This window comes from Garra rufa, chromosome 15, assembly GCF_049309525.1.
Source record: "Garra rufa chromosome 15, GarRuf1.0, whole genome shotgun sequence".
NCBI classification, from domain to species: Eukaryota; Metazoa; Chordata; class Actinopteri; order Cypriniformes; family Cyprinidae; genus Garra; species Garra rufa.
The window spans coordinates 23,308,417-23,324,834 of record NC_133375.1 but is presented as its reverse complement, the minus strand read 5'-3'; the positions used below and the strand labels follow the sequence as shown (position 1 = coordinate 23,324,834).

Here is a 16,418-nt window from a genome sequence, read left to right as displayed (position 1 = left end):
CTTTCTTTCCTGGCTACAGTGTGGAAGTGCTCCATAAACATCATCTTTAAGCAAATAAAATAACTCTGAATGTCATAAAAACCCATAGATACTATGCTGTAATTGGGAAATTAACTACAAGCAGACAAGACTGTGTGTGTGCGCGTGTTTATTTGTATGCGTTTAGTGTCTCATTCATTAGCAGCAGGTCTTTGTAGGGCCATCTGCACTGCTACTCTCCCTTCCAAGAGATAAATAAGCACTGTTCTCATCTACAGCGACAGGCCCGTGTCTGGGCGCATGTGTCCGTGTGATTTTCCATCTTGATAAGTCATTATTTTGTCAATACACACATCCTGCATTCTGACATGTGGCAAAATACAACAACAATGTCCCGATTAGCTGAAAACAGCTTGGCCAGACTGAAATACTGTAGCTTAACAGGCACTAGCAACGTCAAGGTCATAGGTTTGATTTCTTGGGAATACATGTAATGATGAAATATATAGCCTGAATGCTTTCTAAATCGCTTCGGATAAAAGTTCCTGACAAACGCATAAATGAACACATAAATAAATTGCATCAAGGACTTGGCAAGCCAAACTCAAGGCCGAAAAGTGCCTTTCCTGTGGAGTGGATGTGGGACATTAGACACAAGATCGCAATCTGCTGAGCTCTCAATGAAGTGCTGAATGAAATCAGAGAGAGCTGCGGGAAAGAGCCTCACAGTGATCCTCTGAGTGTCAGAATTCATCTGTGGTTATAAGACGGATTTCTACTGAGAAATGATGAGGAATAGAAAGATTACTGTTCTTTTTATATGCTTTTATAAGCAATTAATATATCAGCAATATATGTAATGCATAATGTACAGTTTGCTAGTATCATCACAAAATAAACATCAAGTACTGTACATCCTGAAGGGGTTTGTTTTACAATAACTACTGGATGCTGGCATATATAAGACTCAAATATCCTGTTAAATTTAAGCAATAATACAGCAGCTGTGGTTGCCAGATATTCAATGTTAAAAATACAGTAAAAATGTTACTGGTGTTACAGCATGGCGTATTGGTGGCTGTATATTTTACAACTCACAAACATTTTAAGTACTGTTTAAATAAAATATATTGTGTTTTCATGACGCATCATCAATCGGACACTGAAATGCCACTGAAACAAACGTAAATTGCATATTATGCTGATTATTGTTGCTGAAAATAGTCAATTATTGTCATGTTTTGGGCTGTACTAATCGGTCGGACCAGGAAAAACATTTTGTTATAACAAATAAAGGAGAAAAGTGCAAAAGACTGCCTGGGAAAAGGCGGCGTTTGTGAAACTGCCAAACTGAACCAGGATTTCCAGGACAAGAATCTTGACATTTTTGTTTGTTCTTATAATTTCCGGTCAGGTAGGTGAAATATTAGGCTAATATCTTGATTAATACTGCTCATACGTATCTTTACCACTTGTTAACTTCAGTCCTCTATATGATTTAGCAGCTTTCACTTTTTTCACGTTTAGACAGCATAAATTAGCAGGACAACGTATTCAGTAGTAACTGTGCAATCCATGCTGTCGTTTACATCCGAGTATGGCCAATATGGCAGCATATCTGGGTAACTGATTAAATTGTGACATAAGTGCCCTTCATAATAAGAGCAATCCATAAAAAATTTCAAGCAAAAATACAGCAGCTGTGGTTGCCAGATATTCAACGTAAAAAAAATACAGTAAAAATGTTTCTGGCACAGTCTGGCATATTGATGACTGTATATTTTACAACGTACTTTAAAAAAAATAAAATATAATTATATGTGATGTGTCATGCAGCGACTACCGAGAAAGTCCATTTTATTGCTTTGCATCATAAATTCTACATTAATTTATCGTTTTTACTTCCAAGAACCTTAATTCTGACAGTATTTTATACTAATATTACATCCAATATCAAACCATTAAAGGGATAGTTCACCCCAAAATTAAAATTCTGTCATTAATCACTTATATATCGTTCCAAACCCATAAAACCATTGTTCATCTTCAAAACACAAATTAAGATATTTTTGATGAAATCCAAGGGCTCTCTGACCCTCCAGAGACAGCAAGGGTAGTACCACGGTCAAGGCACAGAAATGTAGTAAGGATGTTGTTAAAATAGTCCATGTGACATCAGTGGTTCGATCTTAATTTTATGAAACCAGGAGAACACTTTTTGATGGATTCAAAAGCACACACAGACTAACCTTGTATGATTTTCTAAGAATAGAAGTGTAAATTAACATCAGCGTGTTTGTACGGTGAAGCAAAGCTTCACTGTCACTTCAGGGCACATCTAGTTCGTCAGCAATTATCTGAGATTGTTCAGTAATTATGGAAATCACAGTCCTGATTCATCATCGTGGCCTCAAGCAAGGCACACAACCCCCAGGGCGGCTCTGGCATACAGTAGGTTGCTTTAGATAAAAAGCATCTGTTAAATGTTATGACCCAAACCAGCCCAGGGTGTCCACTCCACCCAGTGAGCGCAGGTGGATCAGAAACAGAGATTCACTCTGATCACCCAAGAGACTCAAACCGAAGCCATCCCAAGCCGCACCACGCAGCTTAGAGACAATCACAAGAGACTGACCAATCAATCAATGGCGGCTACAACACATAGAACAGCAGGAGAGCCGTACATACTCTCTCTTCTATAGCGTGGTACACTTAGACTGACAGCGTTAATGGAAAATGAAATGAAGGGCCATTTCCTGAAACACGAGCTATGCTCGATTACATTACGTGGGTTGTCAGTAAAACTGTTTCTCTTGTGGATAGTCTTGTTTAAGCAAGGGAAAGATTTAAAAGTGACAAAAATACACAAATGTTCAAAACATTGGAGTTAGATTTGCACTGCAGTGAATTTTTGGTATTGGTTATGTAACATTTCATAACATGAGATGTCACTGCACCATTTCAATTAACTGAATTAACTGTTGTTAGAAAAAATGACATTAAAATGGTAACTAAATACCCATTACAGTGGGGGAAATATGTCTTACAATAACAAAAAGTTGACTTCTGATCTAAAACATGGATATTTACATTAATTTAAACACTTTCACACAAAAACTGTCCTGAAACACACCAGTTGTCACTTGTCAGTGAGGAAACTGAAAACAAAGTCACCTTTGAATGAATCGGAAGACGTGTGAGAGTTTGTATTCTACCATTCACTCGAAGGTCACACAGGTAAGTGATATGAGCGGTCACAGACTCACAGGTGCGGTTCCTTACCGTGATGGTTCTGTTGTTGTTGCTGCTGATGTTCCTGCGGTTCGCCCGGTTCTTCCAGCTCGCCGAGTTCCGCCAGTCTGTGGCCGGTGGCTGTCAGCTCCGCTCGCAGGTTCGCCACCTCCTGCTTCGCGCACTGGATCGCGCCGTCGATCCGCTGTGCGAGCTGCTTATTCTCGTCCATCATTCTCCGGATCTTCGCCTGCGGGGAGAATCCACGGAACCCACGGAGCGGGTCATATCGCCTGCTGCATCATAAGCACACTAACATCCCATTCTGTCTATGTCCTCTTTTTAAGAAGCGCAGAAATCCACCAAAATCCACAAGGTGAGAAAAGATATTTAGATTCCCATACTGTCTAATGTTTGGATGTGGCTGTCAGAGAGAAAGACAGACAGTGGGAAACAGAAACTGTAAAGAGAGAATAAAACAGCGTGCTCCACTAAACGATTCTTTCGCTCTCGTGGAGAGAGTTCAACGCACCAGAGACTCCGAGCGGCTCTTTAAACGGACTGTACCATCTGAAGAAGAAAAGAGGAGGGCACCTATCGAAAGGAACGTGCCATTTGTATCTTAAACGTCTTTAAATGGAATGAATGACTGAATAATTTAATTATTTTAGTTTTAAAAAATAAAGGTAAAAATAAAAAAACAACACTTTCTTAATAGCTGTCTTTTGAACATTATACATTACATTATTTTTATTTAATTTTATATATATTTATTTTAATATATAGGTCTGAGTGAATACATATAGTATGTGCATGTTTTTCTGTGTGTGCATGTACAGATCTTTCTACACTTCTGAAGGCCACTTTTTGAAAATGTCTTCATAAATATAGTAAAACATTTAAAAACCTATCTACCTTAGAAGTGGGTGCGGCCATTTTAGGTTTGGCTTTGATCTTATTGGTGTCCAGCTATTTTTAGCTGTACAAACAGCTTGTTTTGCTGCTTGATATTGCAAACTGGTGTGTATTACCATTTTATTTAAATGTATTATCTTAATTACGAACGCACTGGTTTGCAGTGCAAACAGTTTTACTGTTTACTGCATGGTGTTATTTTTCTGTTATTTCCCTATAGAGGGTTTGCACTTATGTCACTATTTGGAATGTAAACACCATCATGGATTGCACGGTTAATGTACTACTGAATATGGTGTTCTGCTAATTTTTGCTGTTTAAACCATGTTTAAAAACGTGTGGAAGCTGCTAAATCATATAGAGAATGAATGTAAGCGAATTAAGGGGGCAATATTTTGACAAACTAAAATAAATAGGTGGTAAAGATACATACGAGCAGTATTAATTAAGATATTAGCCTAATATTTCACCAACCTGACCTGACTGGCAATGAAAAGAACAAACATGAATGCTGTCAAGAATCTTGCCCTGGAAATCCTGGTTCAGTTTGGCCAACCACAAACGCCTTTTGTTCCTCAGACTGTTTTTTACACTATTCTCTTTGATTTGTTAAAACTTTTGGCAGTCCATAGTATTCCAAATGATTGTCCTGATTAGTACAGCCCAAAACATGACAATAATTGACCGTTTTCAGCAGGAATAATCAGCAAAATATGCGAGTTTCGTTTGGTTCAGTGGCACTGTTTACATTCTGTGCCACCAATATGGCCGATTGATGGCGCGTTGTAAAAACACTCTGTAGCAGATAATGAACCAGAAGTCTCGCCCATATAAATTACTTTCGCGTTGAAGAATAAGGTCGATACTTGTGTGAATATATAAAGTGTTCTTCTCTGTTTGAAAGGTTCAGTATTCTTTCAAATGTTGCTGTACTTTAAATCTAATAAGCTGAGCAGGTCTCTGTGAGGGCTAAAGGGTAAGATATGGTAAATATCATTATCTTAATGTGAAAAATATTGTGTCTTTGAGAGACAGCCGAGACCACCCTGTGTGTCACTCATCCTCATTCATTTAACTTATTTCATACTTCTCCCACACATTTTAGTTTATTTTTTTATATTTAATTTTTTTAATGTCAAGCCAGATATGAATTAAGAGATTGTATCTATGAGAGAGAAGAGATAAGGTTGACACATTCAAAGCATTTGTGAGACTAAGGCTACAGTATGTGTGTGACAGGAAGAGAAAAAGCATATACCCACTCAAATTCTTCACTACGATCGTATCTAAGACGGCAGAATATTGTGGTTTTGGGAGAATGGTATGAATGTGTGTGTGTGTGTGTGTGTGTGTGTGTGTGTGTGTGTGTGTGTGTGTGTGTGTGTGTGTGAGGATGTTCAAGAGCTTGTATTGTGGACCAGGGCCAAAGTAAAATGAAGGACTCATTTCAAAATTCCCCTTTACACGACTTTCTGCAAAACAGAATAGTATTCTTCTTCATTCCTCTGTATAAACAAAATGATTCCATTTTAATGCGAGTTTCGAGACTGCGGTCAGTCCTGTCATATCTGGGTGGAATCACAATAGATCATCCGCTCATTCTCTGTTTCATGTTAATCATGTATGTTGTAATGTTAAACTCTGTGAGACTCGGCTCAAAAGATTACTGACCACACCCAAAGACAGAAACAATCAGACAACATTCTCTTAACATACATCACCCGCTTAAAGCCATTCCAGTGGGATGCCTGTTCAATATTTGCCTACCTGCTTTAGTAAAAGGCTGAATTTTAAACACAGCTGCCATTGAATTGGTTTTGTTCTTGTGACCTTGACTATGTTCAGTATAGCACGTCTGCATACTATTCTTACTATTTACCAGTATGTATACTGTGCACACTATGCAGAAAATACCTGGATGACCTCCTGCATTTTCTGTCATTTCAATAGGAAAAATTGGGAGTTTCTTATGAGGGCGAAAGTTCGCATCAGGTTCAAGTTGATTCTGTGAAATTGCTGCACTGACCAACCGCTTTGCTTTGAAAGTGACTTCTGTGTGAGCGGTGCTTCATGCATCACTGCTCTATTGACAATGGACAATGGATCTTTTTAGCATGCAAAATTTTGCAGAAATGTAGCTGCATCTTAATGCAGTTCTATTTATCAAAAAAAAATAAAAATAGCTAGCAGTATTCAGTACAAGCAATGAGACCGTATTTAATTCCAAGTCTTTTTTTTCTGGGTTCATTCAGTCCCACATTCTTGACCAATGCCCCCACTGACCACACCCCACTTAAGATGCATGATGCTGATCACCAACTGCTGCTCTTCATAAATCAAGCAGAAAAAAAAAAAGGATTAAAGAGAAAGACAGTAACATGTAACTGCAGGTGAGCAGCATACCGTGTGAAATATAGCACATGCATTTAGCTTGTATTCTGGAGCGGATGACAACACCTCCTTCGGTTTATGACATCACTTCCTCCAGGCTGCTGTCAGAGCGGTGTGAGAGGGTGACATTCAGCTGTCTCCCTCAATGTGTTTATTGTCAGTCACAAAGAGCACCGAAAATCCCTTGTGGGGGGACTGTTTCCACTGACCTCTTCAGTACTTGAACAACTGCAACATTTAAAGAGACAGTTCACCCAATAATGAATATTCTGTCATCATCTACTCAGCCTCATGTCGTTCCAAACCTGTAAGGCTCTCTTAATTCTGAGGCAAATAAGATATTTCGAAGAATGTTTCTGGTTACCATTGATTTTCATGTTATTAAAGGGGTCATGTGATGTTGCTAAAATAATTTTTTGTATTTGGTGTAATGCAATGTGTGTGCTCTGATTAGCCATCTATCTAGTGTGTTGTGATTGTCCAAATACCAAAAGTGTGTAACGGAAATGTTACGTCCCATACCATGTTGTAATGCCGTGTCCTGGCGCAACGAGACAAAAACAATTAAACCCATTATAAATGAGGCATTTTTTGCATCTAGTGAGGACATAATTACTGATTATAATGACTCATACTGTCTATTTATGCATTGCGTCGCCTAAACATAACACCATGTCTGTATTTGTGATCGTAGAAACGACAAGCACTACTCTACACTGCTCAAACTCACGATTGAATAGCCAGTAGCAAGTTCTGTAAATATGAAATTGTACTTACAGCCTGTGAGTCAGAAGCACCAGACTGTCCTTGCAAAGTTGGAATTGCTCACTTTATAGAAACAGCCTTTGTGCATAGCTGACATTGTAGGCTACTCTCCCAGGTTCAGGAAACAGTCCTCTGTAAAATGCGCTGCATACACTTGAATATTTGCGTTTTACTGTTCTGGAACAGTGTTGTAAATATTACTTAACCACTGATTTCTAGTTGTGTACTCATTTGGAAGGCCAAAAAACAAAACACAACGAAACACACAGTGTCTCCACAATATGGTGGCAGCTGCAACAATACAGCAAAAGTAAAAGTTACACCTTCTTTCGTTGCGTATACATTTGGGCCAAGTTATGCAAATCTTCTCACACAGTAATGTAGATTTGTGGGGGTGTATTTGAATGAGTTGTTTTGGGAAGGTGTGCCAGAGTCTTAACTTTTATAACGAAAATTTCATTGGGTTTGAGACTTTAATCTTTGCAACTTTACACTCCAAAGACAAAGAAAAACATGAAATTGCATCATATGACCCTTTAAAAAAACAAAGACGTTTTTTTAAATACACTACCAGCCAAAAGTTTTTAAACAGTAATTCTTGTTCTGTTCAACAAGCCTGCATTCATTTGATCCAAAGTCCAGCAAAAACAGTGCAATTTTGAAATATTAGTTTTCTATTTAAAAATATTTTAAAATGTAATTTATTCCTGAGACTTCAAAACTGAATTTTTAGCATCTTTACTCCAGTCACATAATCCTTCATGAATCATTCTAATATTCTGATTTGCTGATCAAAAAACATGTATTATCATGTTGAAAACAGCTGAGTAGAATTTTATCAGGTTTCTTTAATGAATAGAAGGTTCAGAAGAACAGCATTTATCTAAAATAGATTTCTTTTGTAACATTATAAATGTCTTTTTCATTACTTTTGATCAATTTAAAGCATCCTTGCTAAATAAAAGTATTGATTTCTATCATTTCTTTAAAACAAAAAAATTTACTCAGCTGTTTTAAATATTGATGACAATAATAATAATAAATGTTTCTTGAACAGCAAATCACCATATTATTACAATTTTTGGATAGACTGGAGTAATGCTGAAAATTTTACTTTGATCACAGTAACAAATTACATTTTAAAATATATTTAAATAGAAAGCAGTTATGTTAAATAGTAAAAAATATTTCACAGTATTACTGCTTTTTGTATTTTAGATCAAATAAATTCAGGCTTGGTGAGCAGAAGAGACTAAAAATTAAAAATCTTACTGTTCAAAAACTTGACAGGTATTGTATTATTTGTGTCCCACAGAAAGTCATATAGGTTTGCAACTACGTGAGGGTGAGTAAACGATGACAAATGTTCATTTGTGAGGAAAATATCCCTTTAAATACTTTCAAATCCCAGAGCCAGACCTTCCGAATCTCTCATCCAGCAGCTACTTTATAGATATGAAGGATCCTCGCTATTTGAGAAACAGAGTTTTTCATCATGCTAATTTTAATTACTACTTTCCGGCTTTGCTGTAATGAGATTTAAGAGAAAGAATGAGATCCCATTTTTCTTATTTACACTTTTTGTCTAATCTCCTCTGGTTTTCTTTGTCTTCTTCCCTTTATGCCCCTTTGAATCTTCCTCTCCCTTGTCCTTTGCCCTCTCCCTTTCTCTCCGTCTCTCTCTCTCCGCTCTGCTGAGCAGGAAAATGAGGAGACGAGAGACAATTAATGTAGCTCTTGCACATCCAGACACAATAGCCCAGCCAGACCCTCACACACACACCTATCGAGACACTTACTAAGCATCTTGTCCGATACCAAACTGACTCTCAAACTTGAAACTCACACATATGCATGCACCCGCTAAAACAATTTGTTGTGGAGTTTGACGCATTCATCTGAGCTGGACTCATCACCATGGTAACAGCCGGCCCTCTAATGTCAGTCAGGTGTTTCTTTGGTGACCATGTGTTTTTGATTGGTTGGAAGCCTTCTGGGATATCGGAAGCAGATGGCATTATGGGATACGTTAGTCATTTGTGACATGTGCCCTCTGAGATCCAGCTGGGCCTTTGCAAACTGACCACAGTGGGTGTATGTGTGTGTGTGTGTGTGGTGAGTTAGGCCTGATGAGGAATAGCAAATTGACTCTTGCAAACCTTCTCAGTCCTCCAGGGACTCACCGGTGAGATTAGTCTGGACCCCGCTAGGTCCCGTCTAGCCCTGATTCATACTGAGGGTCATTAATGCGTAACGCGAGGCTTGAATCTGCAAGGTTTTTAATCATTAAGTTACGATAAACCTTGTAACCCTATTAAAATCTCACTCAAAATAAATGTGTTTATGTGTAAGGGAATGGCATGAGATGTGAGTGTGTGCTTCGGGTTATTAAAAATTGCAGGAAGAAGACAGGACGATGGCAGCAACATTATCATTTCCAGCCCCCCCTAGGCCTTGAGTGGCAGGTTGGCTGATGGATCTCTGGGAAAGGGGGGTGGGAGGTTTCGGCTCATCAGGGTTTGATTCGGCCAGGAGGAGCAGATGGGATAGGGAAATTGTCTGCCCAACCACACACACAACAAACACATACTCACACCTATATTGGAACACTTTCACACTGACCAATACAACATTCTCCTGCACAGTTTTTGTGAATTTTACAGATTAAAATGGAAACCCATACTATTTTGTAAAAATACATTCATAATAAAACACTATAAAAATCAATCACAAGCTAATTTAGGCATTAACATTATAATACACCGTATGACAAATGGACATTCATTTTGAGATCGAAAAAAGATTTAAGAATAAAGAAAGTGAGCTGCACAATTTAATATCCTATATTATATATATCAGGGGCAGTGCCTCCTCAAAATATTGGATTAGAAAAATAATCGTTGTACAAAAATAAAACAATGGCAATATTACAAAATGTAACATTAGAAAGTGTATAATTCATTCAGTTTTCTAAAGAAAAGTCTCCCTCACATCTCTGCCCATTGAGTTTTAACAGACCCCCTAAAGTGTGCGGTGGGTTAAGTAAGGGGTAATTTACAATGAATGGGGAAAAGTCACATGAGAGGAAGTAATGCCTCCATTGCAATATGATTGGATATGTAAGGGATAATGTACAGGCAGCCGGTAGTTATCGCAGAAATAAGCCCCGACAGTGTGATCAGGACTTGTGTCTTGTATCACACTGAAGGGGCTTATTTCGCGATAACTACAGGCTGCCTGTACATTATCCCGCTTATTACACGGCTACTTGCCACATAAGGAAAAAAACTGGACATGAATATGAATTTGAAACCTTTTATTGGCATATTAGTTTTAAATTAACATTTTTATCCTTCCGCGAAACGATATAGTACCACGTGACTAACATTCAAACTATGTACGTTAGTAAGACAATTTAAATAGATTAATGTCCAAATTTTCCATTGTTAATTGTGGTTGTCCAGTGTTTGTCACAAGATGGCGCCAAACGGTAATCTTTGTTGGCACGGAGGGATTTTTAAACATACAAGTAGTACCGGCTATGCGTTATTACTTTGGAGCGGTGATTTTTTGAAAAGAACGAACCTGCAAATGTCTCAACTGACCAATCAGAATCAAGCATTCCAAAGAGCCGTGTAATAAGACTGGTTATGTTTGGTTCATGCGATAAATCCCGCCTCTTCTGTTTGTGCACTTACCATGCTCACGAATCAGCCTGAATGAACAATATAAGGGCGTTAAAGGGTTAGTTCACCCAAAAATTTAAATTAGACCATGATTCACTCATCCTTCGGGCATCCTAGGTGTATATGACTTCCTTCTTTCAGACGAATCCAATCGGAGTTATATTAAAAATGATCCTGGCACTTCCAAGCTTTACAATGGCATAGGCGGGTGTTTCACTTTATAAGTCTAAAACAAGTCCAATAAAGTGTATCTATCCATAATAAAAAAGTACCTCACACAGCTCCGGGGAGTGAATAAAGGCCTCCTGTAGTGAATCAATGCGTTTTAGTAAGAAAAATATCCATGTTTAAAACATAAGCATCACTTTAATCTAGCTTCCACCATCTGGTCGTACCCGGAAGCAGCTCGATTTATATCGAAATCCTCCGACATTTTGCTTTACAAATCCTTGTTTTGAACGTCTAATTTGTGACCGTTGTTTTGTTTTGATCTCTTTGCCGTGCCGTAGCGCCAACGTATTACGTCATCCGCCTGGAGCTGCTTTTGGGTGTGACCAGTTGGCAGAAGCTAGATTAAAGTGATTCTTATGTTTTAAATATGGATATTTTTCTTACAAAACGCATCGATTCGCTATGGGAGGTCTTTATTCACCCCCCAAGCCGTGTGAGGCACTTTTTATTATGGATGGATACACTTTATTGGACTTGTTTAGAACTCATGAAGTGAAACACCCGCCTATGCCATTGTAAAGCTTGGATCTAAGTGCTAGGATCATTTTTAATAATTGTATTCATCTGAAAGAAGGAAGTCATATACACTAAGATGCCTGAAGGGTGAGTGAATCATGGGCTAATTTTCATTTATGGGTAAACTAACCCTTTAATGTGAGGATTATTTGAAAAAAGAACTCACACACTTACAGTGCCTTGCAAAAGTATTTATAGCCCTTCGTTTTTTTTCACGTTTTGTTATGTTGCAGCCTTATGTTCAACTGTTTTGCATGACTTTTTTCCACATCAATTGAAATATTGACAAACCATAATGACAAAGCAAAAACAGAATTGTCACAATTTCATAAAAAAAAAATATATATATATATATATATATATATATATATATGTATATATAAACTGAAATAAGTACATAGCAAAAGTATTCATACCCTTAGCTCAGTACTTAACTGAAGCACCTTTACAGCCTCAAGTCTTTTTTGGGTATGATGCAACTAGATTTGCACAATTATTGGCAATTATCTGCCATTCTTCTTGTTCTCCAGAAATCTTTGATTGGGTTTAAGACATCATATTCACAGAGCTGTCTATAAGCAACTCTTGCTGTGTGCTTAGGGTCATTGTCCTGCTAGAAGGTTGCCCAGTCTGAAGTTCTGAATGCTCTGGACTGGGTTTTCATTAAGGCTATCTCAATAATTGGTGGATTGAGCTTTTCTTCTACTCTGACAGGTCCCTCAGTCCCTGCCTGAAAAACACCCCCACAGCGTATCACTTTACTTTTGGGGTGCTACTCTGCCGGTGATGAGCAGTGCCTAGTTTCCTTCAAACATGATGATTGAAACTGAGGTTCATCAGACCAGAGAATCTTGTTTCTCACAGTCTGGGGTCCTTTAGGTACTATTTTGCTAATTCTAAGTGTGTTTTCATGTGTCTTCACTAAGGAGAGGATTAAGTCTCGCCACACCACCATCAAGCCCAGGTCGGTAGAGTGTTGCAGTGATGTTTGTCCTTGTCCTTCTGTAAGTTTCTGCATATCAGGTGCTTGGTCACCACTCTAAGGCCCTTCTTCATCAATTTCTCAGTTTAGCCAGGAGGCCAGCTCTAGGAAAAGTAGTGGTTGTTTTATTCTTCTTCCATTAAGGGTAACAGAGACTAAATGGTTTTGTGAACCTGTGAAGATTTTTATCTGAACTCTTTCTGAATCAATATCTAACATCTATATCAATGTGAATGCTCCTGAGCTAAATTTAAACTGTCCCAGATAATGGAATCATTTAGGTTTTTTTTTTTTAAATAAATTTGCAAAGATGTTAAAAACCTCATGTTTTCTTTTTCATTATGGTGTATGAAGTGTAGATTGATGTGGGAAAAATGTAATTTAAAGCAGTTTAACAAAAGGCATCAACATAACAAAATCACTTTTTATGTCAAAGTAAAACTTGAAATGGCCTGAAAACATGATCTATGGGAGTTTTAGTGAATAATCAGCTTGGTGAAATTTAAAGTAAATCTTTTGTGTCTTTGAACAATATTTACAGAGTGCTGATGACTGATAATACAAAAAAAAATAATTAATAGTTAACAAATTAAAACTATTGCTTAAATTGTTGCTGCCTTTTATTATTATTATTATTTTTTTTTTAAATGACTAAACAGTAGTGTGTATACTAATATTGTATATGAAATGTACATAAAGGAACATGATTGGCTGTACCTGTGCATTGAGCTGCAGGTGTGTCATGAGGGCCATGGCTCTCTGAAGTGCTTCTCTTTTAATAAGCAGCGATGTCTGCTCTTCATCTTCCAGATTCTTCCTCCACCCATACAAAGGAATCTGACCCTCTGTAGAAGAACAAACGCACATGTACATTTAGACACTGTTAAAGCACTATAGCATTTACTGTAGCTGATAAGGAGAAGCCATAATATAATGAATGGCAGTATTAACACTGACAGTCCCTGAGTGATCGCTGTTTTCCATTTAGACTGAGTTGAAGTTAATTAGGATTTAATTTCTGTTTAATTTAATGAGTTTTAAATTAAGTTATGCTTTAATGAGCAGCAAATCTAGGCCAGTAGCAGAATATCCTTGTCACAAGGAGATTGCCGATTTTTAAAGCGACAGTTCACCCCAGAAATAAAATTCTGTCATTATTTACTTATCCTCGTGTTGTTACAAATGCAAAAAAACACAAAATGTGAATTTTCAAAGATTTTTTTTTTTTTTTTAATATAATGAAAGTGTCTCTATCTGAATACTTTTTCTCATATTCTGCATTGATTTTGGAAAAAGAAAATTTTTCTGGAAGGGATTTAAACATATTAAAACTAATAATAATAATAACTATAACAATTAATATTTAATAATTTATTATTATTTAGCAATGATTAGGTTTATTTAAAAATACTTTTGGTTTTATCCATTCATATTTTTATTATTGTTTTTTAATACTTAACATTTATTTTCAGTTCACAACATGTAAATAATTGACAGATTATTCAGTTCAGTTGGATGACAATGTTTCAGAAATGAGCATAATCACTAAAAACAGACTACATGCGCGCACATGAAGGCGTTAATAAATTAGTCAAAATATTTGTCAACCTGCTGCTCATATTAATTCCTCTGAAGAACCCAAGAACAAACACACACACAACAACAGACAGTAATATCGCCCAGCATATAAATTCAAAGACTGAAAATATAAATCTAAATTGTACAACATAGGAGCAGGTCAGGATTTATCACACCCTAAAACATTTTCGGAATCGCTCACAGGTCAGTTTATAAATATTCAGACAGACATAGCCTTTGGAGGCATATTTCTTAACCACAAGCCTTCACTGCAATCCTCTCAGTCTTTTTACAATCTCAAAGCGCTCTTTACTCTCAGATATAAACACAGAAACAACCCTGAACACACACATACATATGTTTGTCTAAGAATAAACAAACTGAGAGAAAATCTCTCTTTCAAGAACAATCTAAATGTTCTGTCATGTCTTTATGAGGGTTACAAACCACTACAGCTCTAGGCATTTCATTAGCTGATGACAGATGCTTGAGTGAAATTATACCACTTATCATTTAGAGTGCTTTAATAGATGCATGTTAATTAACCTAAACAACGCTGACTGGGAGGAGGACGACATTAATGTCACTGAACGCTAGCAAAGAGACTATAAACAAGAACAAGATTGTTTCAGAGCAAAGGTTTCTTAGTATTTCTAACATCAGATGTGTGGCTCTGCTAAAATAGGCATGTTTGACAGCCAAGACTGACTTTTGCTGTCAGTTCTAATCTTGAAGCACATCTCTCATTTTCAGCTGCAACATGAATGTGTGCGTACTTCACCACCACTGAAAAAAACGATCAAATACTGCTACTGACTCATAATACACTGTGTAATAATAATAAAAAAAAAAAAAAACATAAAATTAGCTGATTAAGGAAAGTAAATCTGGGCTAATGCAGAAATGTTTTGAATAAAATAACTAACGTTACTCTAATACTGTTTATGTGTGTGATTATAGCCTTTATTAAGCCTATATTATTAATTAACTAAATGACTTACGCATTTTACATGAAAATATGTTTGCGTAGTTCCTCAGTCAGTGGTAAATAATTGGTGTCTGTGTGTCGGTTACACTGAGGATCTATGTCGCCCTCTAATGGTCATATAAACAAGAGCAAAATATGACCAAAGAGCAACAAAACGATCATAACGGGATTCCTCAATATACTACCTATTAATATACTATTACAATTAATCATCAGCATGTATGCTAATCATGAGGCAGTCAAGAAAAGCGAAATAAGGTATATACACAACCATACAGAAAAGATAGGCAGCCTACTTTACTTCAACAGACAGTTTCTTCCATCTTTTCATACTCAAAACCAACATTTACTATATTATATTGTAAAGCTAAAACAATGGCAGTGTTCTCTCACATCTACTTCCTGCAGAAACAACTTCATTTAACACTTATCTTGTCAAGACAGATTTTTATACTGTGGGATTCCAAAGAGCAGTGAAGAGATCATAACACGTTTAACAATTAGAAAGAGTGAGAAAGTGATAGACTTCTCACACAACACGGATGCTTAAAGTCTAATAATATTTCATTTTTTGGTCACCTTAACCTTACTGGTTTGCTAGTTTTCGCTGGTTTAGGGTTGAAGAGGTTTTAAAAAATAGTTAACCCAAAAATACAAATTTGCTGAAAGCATACTTTTTTAACTTTAATTCTGACGGCACCCAATATTTTAATATTTGGGTGAACTATTAATTTTAGTAAGTTTAAGATGGTACAGATGTTTTTTTGTTTGTTTGTTTAACTAAAAATAATAAAAATATAATAAAAATATGAACCCCTCAACTGCCCCCCCCCCTGTTTTTTGAAAACTGACATGCAAGTGCAATATCCAAATTTAAGTTATAATTCATGAATGCTTTTAAATAGGACAATCAACAGGTTATTGCAGAAGTTAAATCATTTCAAATTAAAGTATATAAAGTTTATATTAATTTTTTTTTATATAAAATACAATTTTTACAAAATTGATTTTAATCCAAAATTGCAGAAAAAATAAAGCCATATATCTAAATAAGTTGTGTCCCAAATTTGAAGTTGATATAAAAAAAATGTAGGTTCCGTTGCAATTTTGTTTAGGTGTTATACCAAAACTAGCCACCGTTCCATCCAAACTCCAT

General features: G+C 36.6%; 1 protein-coding gene across 1 annotated transcript in view; it reads right to left on the bottom strand.

Annotated features, from left to right (window-relative positions):
* kazna (kazrin, periplakin interacting protein a) overlaps positions 1-3,753 on the bottom strand; it is a 50,462-nt gene extending 46,709 nt beyond the window's left edge. Inside the window, exon 1 of the mRNA XM_073819831.1 lies at positions 3,262-3,753. Coding sequence (XP_073675932.1) covers positions 3,262-3,445 — 184 coding nt within the window. The 5' untranslated portion in view covers positions 3,446-3,753. The remainder of the gene's footprint in view (positions 1-3,261) is intronic.
* Between the last annotated feature and the right edge of the window lie 12,665 nt (positions 3,754-16,418).